The sequence below is a fragment of the Equus przewalskii genome, chromosome 13 (genome assembly GCF_037783145.1).
Source record: "Equus przewalskii isolate Varuska chromosome 13, EquPr2, whole genome shotgun sequence".
Taxonomy (NCBI): domain Eukaryota; kingdom Metazoa; phylum Chordata; class Mammalia; order Perissodactyla; family Equidae; genus Equus; species Equus przewalskii.
In genome coordinates, this window is record NC_091843.1 from 23,240,485 (window position 1) to 23,252,790 (window position 12,306).

General features: G+C 54.2%; 1 protein-coding gene across 2 annotated transcripts; it reads left to right on the forward strand.

The window, feature by feature from the left end:
• The first annotated feature begins 4,865 nt into the window (after positions 1 to 4,865).
• On the forward strand, positions 4,866 to 8,348 carry HAND1 (heart and neural crest derivatives expressed 1). Of its 2 annotated transcripts, none has more exons than XM_008522395.2 (2): positions 4,866 to 5,790; positions 7,408 to 8,348. In XM_008522395.2, exons 1-2 carry the CDS (start codon positions 5,239 to 5,241, stop codon positions 7,510 to 7,512), a joined length of 657 nt encoding a protein of 218 aa, XP_008520617.2. In that variant the 5' UTR covers positions 4,866 to 5,238; the 3' UTR covers positions 7,513 to 8,348. The 2 variants fall into 2 exon arrangements, with proteins under 2 accessions (XP_008520617.2, XP_070425254.1); XM_070569153.1 differs by having other exon boundaries at positions 4,997 to 5,790; positions 7,411 to 8,348.
• The last annotated feature ends 3,958 nt before the right edge of the window (positions 8,349 to 12,306 follow it).

The following is a 12,306-nucleotide window of genomic DNA, read 5'->3' on the forward strand; positions in this document are numbered from 1 at the left end:
CCCTCTCTGGGCCAGTGTCTCTGTCTATATGCAAAAGTTGGTCCTAACAGGATCTCTCAGCAGACCTGCTAGTTTCCCATACCGACGAAAGCAAGGAGGCCTCTCACCCTGCGAGCTTCTAGGAAGAGAAATGAACTCGCTTTCTATCTCTTTACTGCCCTGATTGTCCCCCGCCCCGGGGAGCAGGTTGAGCCAGATTGGAAACTCCTAGACACTCTAGATGAGGCAGAGAAATGTTTAAGGGATTTGCGCGCTCGAGCTGCGGGGTAAATGGTCCACGGGCTGATTTATGGCGCGTTACTGCGCGACGCGATTCCCCAAGACAGCGAGAATATTTTACACCGCGCTAATATAAACAGGCGGCCGGCCGGGTCCTTTTTATGGAGTTCCTGTAATTACCCGGGCCCTGACAGGTCCTTGATTTACGGCCCTATTTAGATAAGGGGTCCGGTGCGGGGATTGCCGGTGGCGTCAAGGTCACGGGACGCAGCGGCGGCGGGAGAAGGTTTTGCGGTAGGCGCCGCGGCGCGGGCTCTTCCAGGCCTGCCAGTTCCAGAGGGCGGGGGTGGGAGTGAGCGGAGCAGCGGGCGAGGGCAGGAGAGGGACCTCGAGTTGGCGGTCGCTTCATAGCGGCCAAGGCTTGAGTACAGCCGGGTACAGCCTGTCCACTGTACAGCTGGAGGAACCGAGTCCTGGAGGAGGCGGGAACCCCTGTCCAACCATAAAGCGAATCAAATGCGGGCGGGTGGGATCCGAAACTGGAATTCGGGTCTCTGGCGACATAATCCCCATACCTGGCGAGGCTCGGTCTCCCCCACCTCCAAGCCTTACCGACAGTGGGGTTCTGCGGGATCGGTGGGGAAAGAGGACTCAAATGCGGTCAGAAAGGCGAGTTCAGACGAGAACCGAGCGCTGCAAGGGGCGGCCTGGGCTCGTCTCCTCTTCAGGGCTATGTCGTCATGTGGACATGGGTGACTCCATTTCTTCCCCTGTGACACTAATATTCCGAAAAACAGCGCCACCGTTTACCCAGGTTAACTGTTACTCTGCTAAGAGCTTTACCCCTGTCATTTCACTTAATCTTTAAACCAGCCCTCTGCGGCAAGTGTTATTGCCCCCCAATTCACAGAGAAGGAAACTGAGGATCTGAAAGTTCACCTGCGGAGGAATGACAGTGAGGGTGTCCACCGGGGTGGGCCTGACTCCCCGCACACCTTTAACACAATGTTTCAATCTCTATCTGCTTAAGCTCTCTACCCTGTAAAATGGGGTGAGAGTTGTTGCCGGCCTCACTAGCGTAACTGGAGGAAGAAGTGAGAAGCGAGCACTTGAAAATGCTCGGAGTGCCAGACCTCCTGAAGGCGCTATCGGGGTGAGCACCGAGAGGTACGGCGAGGGAGGGGGCGCGGGGAGAGTATGAGACCGGTGGATAGGACCCTCCGGAGTCCTTCGCTCCGGGTCCTTGGTCTGTAGATGTGGTTTGGGGGAGACAGAGCTTCCATTCGGGCCCCAGAGTCAGGCTCTAAATCAGCGTGCGCGTCGGGAGAGAGGAACCAGGGCGGGTCCGTGCAACAGCCGGGAGCTGGGAATTACAGAACTCCAGACGAGCAATCCTATCCCCTTATTCTGAAAATGGAGAAACTGAGGGTCAGAGAAGGAAAGGAACACTACGTGCTAGGCAGAGCCGGAACTCGAAGGCAACATCTCTTGCTTCTCAGCTTAGAGCAATTTTGGCCAAACTCCTGGGTGCCAGACCTCCCCCCACACCGCAGAGCCTGGGGCAGAGAAAGAGAACATCCTCACCAGGTCTCCACTGCCGCACTCTGCACACTCCACACGCACCTGAGCCAGGCTGCAGTTAAAAGGGCGTTGGGGTCTCCTGGAGAGCCGGGTCTGGAGCCTAGGCGCCTTGCAGTCTACAGAGGCGATCTTCCTGGCGTCCAATCTGCTGGAGGCCGCCCAGCCCCGAGCCCCAGCAGGTCCCCTTGGGCTGTGCTCCCAGTGCGGGCGCCTACTCCACAGGCTACTCGGAATCCTTGCAGGGCCGGGAGCAGCACTTCCTGCTGCCCAGGTGGCTGGGGGCGCTCTGCTCTTTAACCACCCATGGAGGGGCTGCCCAGGGGTGTTGGGGACCCTCAAGGACTCTCAGGGGACTGAAACTCATCCCCCAGTACGGATAATACATTCCCTGCCACACTAACCAGGCCGGGTATTTGCGGGGTGAATATGGCCCTAAGAGATCCATGTAACCACATGAAAACAACTGACACACACAGCTGGAGCTGTGAGTGTGAGTAATTGTGTGTACCTGTGTGAGTGCTCGTCACTCATGTGGGTGCTGTGACAATGTATATACTATTGTTCAACTGCATTTCTTGTGAATGTAATATATAGGTAAGACAGAATATATGTCACATCATCTGAGCGTTTGGAAATTGTGTGCCTGTTTGTAAAGGGCAAACATGTGAAAACGTCCTTTTCTGAGCACCTGTGCATTTATAGCAGTAATGTGGCTGTGTACTCGTGTGTGTTTGTGGGACTCAGGCTTAATTGTGACATTGAGAATACATGAAATGTATGATGGGGTTTTTGTGCTGTGAATACAATTGTGGGGAATTGTAAGAAAATGCAAACTGGTTGTACCTGTGCATAATTGTGACACTAAGACTACGTGTACAACCCTGCAGTGGTGTGACATTTATGCAGAATTTATGTGCCTCTACTGTGTGATGGTATCTTTGTGCATGCCTGTATGTAGGGTTGGGAGTGGCTTATGGCTGTAACACATCTGGAGAGTGATGTGTGCCCTGTGGGTGACAGTGAGATCCTAGGAATGCATCAATATTGAAATGCTGTGTTGTGTGGGTGTAAATGTGTTACCCTGAGAATACACATACTTTTTGGTGTCTGTATGAATATACGGACTTTGGTATATGCCAGTAATTTTTCGTGAGCCCATGTGGAAACATATGTGCCTGTGTATTCGTGGGCCCGAGTGTGCCGCTCTCAGAGGCTGCGGGTGAAGATTGCGCCTGGATCATGGCAAAGGTTGGGTGCGTGTTGAGGCTCGAAGCCCTTCACCACAGAGTAATTACTCTCCCTACCCGCACACTCTCACTCAAGAGGGCCTACAGGCCAGGGAGGCGCGGGACCCTGCGGAGCTGCGGCTGAACCGGGCGCCCGGCGCTCCCTCCCAGGGAGCCTGCGGCTCCGCGCTCGGCCCAACCCCAGGGCTGCTGGCGCCAGGCGCCCGGGAGAGCGGCGGGTTTCCAGCCCGCCTCAGGCAGGAAACGAGCACCTCCCTCCCCACCGTGCACCTCTAGGGCACACAGCCCTGCAGAGCTCCCACAGGGGAACCGACGCAGGACTAAGCGTTTGTTCCCTTCTCTCCTGTAGTGCCCCCTCCCCTATCGTTTACTGCCTCGTACAGGAGAGGAATACCGTGTATCCACTCGCCACTGGACCCCAGGGAAAATCGCTCATCCTCTTTGGGCCTCACTTTTCCTATCTGTACAAGGAAAGAATTGAAAGACTTGAGCTTCCTCCCTCTGCCTTTGGAGTACTAAGTGTGCCAGGCACATAGTGGGCGCCAATAAATAATTGTCCAATGAATGCATAAAGGAATGAATCTCCCCTCTCTAAAAAGCAGCCACATATTTATCTTCCCCTTTTGCTCTCACCTCCACACTGCTTTTGAGAGAAGGACACCCTCCCTCTACTCCATCTAGGGAAGGGAAAAATTGGTGAGGATGGAGCTACTCAGGTATGAGACAGAAGGTGGGAAGCCACCGCCACCGGAGGTAAGACTGAGAACCCCAGCTGGAAGCGCCGCCACGTTAGGAATTCCGGGACCCCCACGCGAGCCCAGGGAAAGCGCCCTGTGGAGAGAATCAGACAGGCCCGGGATGGCCATAGCTGGGAGGGGAAATAGTGGAGGTCTGTGCAGCCAGGACAACGTCTCTGGGCGGGTGAGTGCGAGATGCCAGGCGTTGCGTTTCTCCCGCTGCGCGCTACTCGAGGTTAGTTTGGAGGTCGCAGTCCCCTCTGTATGTGTTCACTGCCACGCGCTGATTTCTCGCTGTGTGAGCTTTGGCCCTGGTGTCTTTAGAGAATCGAACATTCTCAAATGGTGATGACCTGGGTGGAGTGGTCCAACATAGCCGCGCTCCGGGACCTCGATCCGAGTCCCGAAGAGAGGAGGCGGCCTCTGCGTCAGCCCGGCCGGCCTTTGGACTGGATCAAGCGCCCGGAGCCGAGAAGAGCGGATCTCAGGCCCTGGAGCCCAGAACAAACTGGTAAATGCCTGTGGGTTTGCAGGCCGGCTCCCCCTACTTGTCCGCCACCCACCCCCAAGGTTTCTTCTTGGGTCAGTCACCGCCTGCCCCGTAGTATACACGACTTGGCCAGAGTTGGTGGGTTCAAGAACGGTGCACGAACCGCTCCCAGTCTCACCAAATGGGGCCGATGACTAAGGGCCGGGGCCCTTAGGGAAGAACGTTAGGGACCTAGGCTGCCTCCTGCGGCGCCCTCTCATCTGGCTCTGACGACAAACGGAGCAGATGGAGCTGGGGACTGGTAACCGCTAGCGTTCCTATTCGGAATTCCGGAGGGTCTAGAAACAAGAACCTTTCTTTCTCTGGGCCTCAGTTTTCCTATCTGTAAAATCAAGGGGTGGGCTCTAAATGAAGACCTTCTTTTCCCTGGATGATTCCAGGTTCGTTTCCTTGGGTCCGCGGGGAGGGGGTGGCAGCCACCGTCCAGGGCGTTGACAGGCCTCTGCCTCAAGTACGTAGCCCCCGCCTCCACGCACAAGGGAACTGGGGGATGGGGGAGGGGCGGAGGCGGGGCCGCCTCCCTGTCCCCGCAGGCGGCCTCGAGTCGAGTGGCGCTAGCTGAACTTAAAACCAGGGACGGCCACCCCCCTTTCCTCCTCCCCGCCCCCCTGCCATTGGCTCCAGGGAGAGGTTGACATCAAAGCTGCGGCCTTATATAAGCCAGACTCTGAAGGCGAGGCCGCAGAAGGGTTAAACAGGTCTAGGCATCCGCGTCCTCGCCCGCGACAGAAACAGGCAAGAAGGCGGCGGGCTGCGCGTCTCATCTTCAGCCTTGCCCCGGCCTCTCCCAAAGCCGGCGCCCACCAGAGCGCCGCCCCAGAGCCCACGGGTGGCCCGGGCAGTCTCTGGGGCGCATGGGGCGGCGCTAAGCGGGCTGGCGGCACAGGCCAGGGGCCGCTCCAACATGAACCTCGTGGGCAGCTACGCACACCATCACCACCATCACCACCATCACCACCCGCACCCTGCGCACCCCATGCTCCACGAGCCCTTCCTCTTTGGCCCGGCCTCCCGCTGTCACCAGGAGCGGCCCTACTTCCAGAGCTGGCTGCTGAGCCCCGCTGACGCTGCCCCGGATTTCCCCGCCGGCGGGCCACCGCCCACAGCCGCGGCGGCCACCGCCGCCTATGGTCCAGACGCCAGGCCCGGCCAGAGCCCCGGGCGGCTGGAGGCGCTCGGCGGCCGCCTGGGCCGGCGGAAAGGCTCAGGACCCAAGAAGGAGAGGAGACGCACAGAGAGCATTAACAGCGCGTTCGCTGAGCTGCGCGAGTGCATCCCCAACGTGCCGGCTGACACCAAGCTTTCCAAGATCAAGACTCTGCGCCTGGCCACCAGCTACATCGCCTACCTGATGGACGTGCTGGCCAAGGACGCACAGGCTGGCGACCCCGAGGCCTTCAAGGCAGAACTCAAGAAGGCGGATGGCGGCCGCGAGAGCAAGCGGAAAAGGGAGCTGGTAAGTCCTGGGGCCTGTAAGCTCTAGCCAAGGGCGCGGGCGCCGTGAGCACCCGCAGGCGGTGTACGCAGTGGAAGGAGTCCGAGTTGCCGTGTGTGCGATTTTGAGAGGCTTCGGGGAATTCTGAGACGGTGGACAATGTGGGATTGTGTGTGTGGAGGCAGGCAGATTTATCTTTGAATTCATTTGTAATGTGGGATAGTGTTTGTAAGACTGTGAATGAAGACAGAATTTTAACATTTTCGGAGGAGCTCACAGAGTCCCTTTTAAGAATCTGTCAGAAGCTTCAGACCCCAAGAAAACTCACACTTCCCATATGGAATTGCTACCAATTTCGTGGTCCGTCCCTGGGCTCTCTGGAAGCCGGGTTAAGAATGCTGTAGGAGGTCGTTACTTTAATTTGCCTGAGTGTGAATCTGTGCATATGGCCTCCGTTGCTGTTTTCAAAGAGCCTTTGCTGGAGTTTACTTCCATTATTGTACAGAGAGGGAAACTGAAGCCCAGAGCGGGACCTTACGTGAAGGCCACCTCCCCGAGGAGTCAGAAACGGAGCTGGGCTAAAACAAGTCAGGTCTTCTCCTCCCAGTCCAGCGCGGCGTTCCACCGCTCCACTCCCCGCGGGCTAGTTCCGAGGGCCACCTTGATGGTTTTGTGTGTAAATACCGACAAGCAAGAGCCAAGAGTCTCAACCACTTCTTTTGGCTTTGGAGATCGCAATCCCTGCTCGGCCTTTCTCGATGCTCCAGTGAGGGCGACACTTCCTGGAGCTCGGTTCCGCTGCTCCAGGGCTCTGGGACCTCTGAGCGCGGAGATCTCCAGGCTGGCGAATTAGTTTCTCTAGGTTGGTGCGCTCGGGCCGCCGCGCGCGTTGGAGCTGACTTGTGAGCCCGCCGGGTTTTTTCCGACCCGCAGGGGCTGTGGTAAATTAGGTAAAGCTCACCTGGGGCACACGGGGAAAGACAGATAGGCATCCAGTCTCTAAACTACCGCCCGGGGCTGGAGGAGATACAGGCCCCGGCAACGCCTCGATGGAAGGAGTTATTGGGCGTATCCCCACCCCCTGCTTGTCGCTGCCTCCCTCAAGTAGCACCTCTTGGTTCCTGCTAAGAAGCCTGCAAGGGGGATGCTAGGCCAGGCTTCCTCCTCCATCCTTGGCTTAGCCATCTGAGGCTCCCAGCGCAGGCTCCAGGAAACCCAACCCAGTATCCATGCCCAGATGCTAAACTGGGTTTGAAAGCTCGTGGGAAGTGAGAGGGGAGCAGGTCTGCGAGTGGGAAAACTGTTGATTCCCACCCCTCCCATTCCAGCCCTACAGTCTTCTCTTCGGCACCATAAAGCCAAACCTAGGTGCCTCAGTTTCACCAGACACAGAAAATTCTCATTACCAAACCTCTAGAAGCAGCCCAGCCTATTCCAGCCCCGGGAACTCGGCGCATAAAGGCAAATTTATGAGCCTGTTTGCCTATTTTGCAAACAAAAATCCGTCATTTATTTAAAGGCTCCCAGTTACCGCTCCCAACACCTTTTTACCCCACCCCATTCCATGTCCAGGCGATTGGAGCAGAGAAATTTAAACCTGTCTCTCGCCTCTTTCTGTGTGTGTGTGTCCTCCGGCAGCAGCAGCACGAAGGCTTTCCTCCTGCCCTGGGCCCAGGCGAGAAGAGGATTAAAGGGCGCACAGGCTGGCCACAGCAAGTCTGGGCGCTGGAGTTAAACCAGTGAGCCAAGGCCGGCGCCAAGGACCCCGCCACGGCTGTCCGACCCCGGAGCCCCCGGAGGAGAGGAAGGCGGCGGGGAGTGCCAGGCTCTGGGTGCCAGGCTCATAGGGGCGCATCCCGCCGAGCCTCTGATGCGTGCTGGCAGGTCGCTGGCTGCAACAACATACTTGGATCGCACGTGCAATGTCATTTGAAATTGTTTTTAATACATTAAGAGAAAGAGAAATATATATATATCTACCCCCCTCCGCAACCAAGAGAGCTGCTCTTGGAGGCACGATGCGGGAGGGAGGGACTGCAGGACCCAAGCGCGCTAAGACGCACCCTTCCAACCCTTCTGGGGCGAATTTAGAACCCCTCAACGCCTTCCCCACTAGCCATCTAGCTTTCCTTGTCATCCCGTGTCCGCTTGGAGTCAAAACCCTCAGACGCTGTCTTCCCTAATTAAAATGCAATAAGAGGAATCAATAGTTTTCTGCCAGGGAAAGAGAATCGAACCGGGAAGATGGAGGGCTGCCTTTTGTTGTTCTCCCTCAAACAGTGGTGTTTTTATTTTATTTTATTTTTTTGTCGCTGCACTTCCGACTTTGTTCCAAGGGAAACGCTCTTTGTCTCTCTTTGTCTCTCTTTCTCCTTCCTTCCTTTGTAAGTAAAAACTTTTCCCTACATTGAAAAGTTTTTATGTATTTAAACTACCTATGTGCCTGCTGTGCTCAGGTGTTTGTCTATCCTCCCATCCCCTCCCTTTTTCTACCTCAAATCTATATGACCACTCACTGCCCCCTCCCTTTGCCAAAGCAGTATCTATGCTCTTGACTAATAAAACATTTTCTGAAATTAGAGGAAGCCTGTGTGATGTCTTGGTGGGTATCCCCACTGCGCTTCACGGTTTCTATGGTTTCTGCTAGGTGGAAAGCCTCCTGTTTCTACTTCCCTTTTGATAAATGCCAAACCAAACCACAAATCAAGTCGAGGGGAGCGGGGCAGATAAAGGATTTATTCCTGGAAGGAAGAACAAAGTTCTTCTTAGAACATAATGAAGGGATAGGATAACTGTAGTAAGCCCACAGAAAGGAAAACTGGAAACGAATTAGACCCAGAGAGGACCGGCTAGGATTTCTGTGGGTCGGCATTGGGGCTTGTCTGGGTTAGTATGCACACCGGTGTCCGCCGGCAGTGGTTTGGGGTTATTGGCAAGGCGGCCTGTCAGACAAAGGAGCGGCATCCGCAGTGTAGCTGGGAAGAGAGCTGGGTCAGGTATTAAGTTCACGTATGTGAAATTCTGAACATATAGGCGTACGTGCAGTGGTGCAAGAACTCACATGGAGCCCCTAGGCTGTGCGGGGGCCAACCAGCGTCTGCTTAGCACAGCTCCCAGCACGCAGTAAGGACTCAACAAATCGTAGCAGCTATTATTTTATTCGCGAGTAAAATAAGCTTGCGAGTGCTTATGGCTAAATTGAGACATTTACGTTTCTCTCCAGTAACAAAACATTCAACAAATATTTGTGAGAGCACGTGGATTTGTGCAAAGGGATGGGGGTATGCGCACGCTAATTTGGGCACTTGTACAGGAGAGCCGGTCTCTGAGCCCCAAATGCGCACGCGTGGCTGGGTGTGGGGGTGAATAAAAGTGGTTGCATTTGCCAAGACGCGGATGCTTGCTGGGCTAAACTGGGGCGGGCAAACATAGGCTACGTGTCCCTGAACAATAACGTACAAACAACTGGTTTGGTTTGCGCGCAACTGTGCGCCAGGCACTATGCTAGGCGCTTTTTTGTCTTCTAGCAGCTCCCGCGATTGCCCGAGGGCACGCACGGTCTGCAGGGCTTGCACGGGTCTCCGGCGCGCGCTGCCAGGAAGGCGCGAGGACGCGCGCGGGTCTCTCGGCGCTTTCGGGCTCCACATCTGGAGCTGGAGGCCCTCGGCTTGGGGCCGACCAGGAAGGAGACCCCGGGCAGCTCCGGGGCCAGGCGTGCCCCAGGCGCCTCGTCCTGACATCGGGGTGAATATGGAGCCCCATTAGTTTTGGCTGTAAACACCGTGGCAGGGCCTGAGCGGCCACGCAGGCCTTTCCGGACGCGAAGGAGTTAATAAAAGGTGTTTTATGGGAGCGAGGAAACGGTGGGGGGAGGTGTGAGCTTTTCTCTACTCTTACCCCTTACTTTTTTCTTCTTTCCCTCTCGCCACCCGCCGCCAGATCAAACAGGCCGGCGATTTAACTAGGGCAACACCTCGCGGTAATGAGCCGTCCTGGCACACCCCTCCCCCGGCCTCAGTACCCTGCCCGAGGCCCCAGGGGCCCCTCCGGGAGGAGCGGAAAAGAGTTTTCTCTTTTTTTCTTTTTCTTTCGAAGAGCTAGGAAGTCCCTTAGGAACCCTGGCACGCACGGGGCAACTGAGACTCAGGGAGCAAGCCGATCGAGATGTCCCAGCACGGAGGAGACCTTATCTGGATTCGAACCCAGGACTCCAGTCTGGTTTATAGAACGTGCAGGGTGCGCAGCGCCCGCGACTATTTTTAGCACGGTGAAGTATCCTAGGCACGGGAAGAATGCGCACTGGGTCCTGCTTTCCTGTAGCCCTGGCCAGTGGAAGGGGAGAGGGTACCGAGGGGTACCGCCTGCGGCAGCCGGAGCCGAGTGTGGCATAACCAGGCCGCCTCATCCTCATCAGAAAACCCCTTACAGCCGGCCCAAACCCTGTTTGAGAAGTCGGGGCTAGAGCCTCAAATTCAGTCCCAGCCCTGTCGGGTCGCAGTCTTAGACCTAGGACCTGGGAGCTGAGACAGGGGGCCGGTGCCCATTGAGGGGGTTACTGGGATGTCCTCCCACTTCCCCCAAGCCTTCCTCCAGGAGCCTAGAATGCCCGAGCCACTTTTCCAGTCCTCACTCGCCAGCTGGAAAAGCCAAGGCCTCAGAGAGGAACGGAGTTCCTCCAGGTTTCACGAACCAGTTTGCGCCGGGATCTCCAGACTGGAGGTCCAGGTCTCCTCGACCCCATCGGCTCTCAAGCCTCCACCCTTCTTAGCCCTTCCTCCTTCGAAATGGCCTCAGAGCCTGGCGTTTCCTTTGTTATTGTCTCCTAGGGTTTGATGCGGTTTGTCAGAAACCCACCTCAACCTGGCTGTGGGAAGCAGTGTCACTATTATTATTTTTGAAGTAAGGACATCACCTTTTTTTTTTTAATCTGGGGGAAAAAAATGATTCCACTTCCAAGGTCATGAGCTTAAAAGTGAATTCCAGGAATTTATGTAAGGAAGTACTGACTGATATTACGAAGCTTTACCTACAGGACTGTTCTACTAAAGAGTGAAAATAGGAAAGGACCCTGATGTGTGATAGGCACAGAACTTATTAAATAAATCCATCAGTACATTGGGTTACCTCTAAGCCGCTAGAAAAAATATGGGAATTGATGTGGAAATTGTTCACGATATATTAAGTGGAGGAAAAAACCCTCCCAGGTTACTAAAGACTGTCCTTTGTGACCTGCTTTATATAAAACTAACTAACCAACTAAATATCATTCATGAAGAAAAAGTGGAAGGATATACACCGAAACATTTACATATCTACCTCTGAGTTGTGGGAATAAGGATATTTTTGCCTTTCCTCCTGCTTAGCTATATTTTTCTACACTTTTTTTACAATGAATAAATATTACTTTTGCAATAAAAAATTAAGCTGCAATTTCCTTCAAATTTCTCCGGTGGGCAGTGTACTTTCAGTGCACTTTATTCAACATACATTAATTGAGTGCCCACTTTGTGCTAGGCACTGTGGGTTTAAATATCATGAATAAGAAAGAATCCTGATCATTACCACCAATTAACACACAATAGTAAATATTTGTCTTGAAGAGTTTACTATTCCTTCCACACAGTAAATATAGTCTTTTTTTTTACATTTAAAACCTATTAATGCATGAAATAATCATAACAACAACAGTTATAATGTGTTAAGGAAACTGTTTAAGCCCTTAGCATGCATTATTTCCTTTAAGCCTCAGGGGGACTGCCTAAGTTTGAATTGGAGGCAGCTAAGGTTGAGATGTGAAGGACTTTGTTCAAGGTCACATAGACGGTAAAAGTCAGGTTGTGCTTGGATCAAAGGGCAGGTCTGGCTGCTTCCAGAGACCGGGTTTTTCCCCACATCTTGGAGCACCTCCGGGGTGTGTGTGTGTGTGTGTGTGTGTGTGTGAGTGTGTGTACAAATGCAGCCTCCTTAGTCTGAACTTCCTTGGTCCCCAAAGTAAGGTAGAGAAAGAAAGAAAGGGGTTTGTGAAGATCTGGAATTCTAACTCCAGCCTTCATCTGGAACCCTCTTCCTCTGTGGGATCCCAGAGTGGACCCCACCTATAAAATGAGGAAGAGGGTCGGCTCCTCGACGTCTAGGTTCTTTCTGGACTGTAACACTGACTCTAGGAATCGACTTTGTGCGGGTGAAAAACTCAGCATGTTACTCCTTGCACCAGCCTCTGATGTTTGTATGATGCATTCACCTCTCCTTGGTACTTTCATTTCCATAAGCATATTTTTCTCCCCATAAACTGGAAGGCAACAGGGCAGAGTTATGTTCCTTATGGACAGAAGGGGAAAAGAAGACCCAGAGAGGTGAAATGACCAGCTCAGGGTCACACGGCCAGTCAGAGCCTAAGCTGGGCTTGGAAGGCAGCTGCAGACCTCAGGCTCGGGGCTCACTCAGAAAAGCCTCTGTATTCCTTCTCTTCGTGCAACCAGCAGTTAAGCTTACGGTCTTGCTAAATCCTCATAAAAGAAACGAAACTAAGAAATCAGC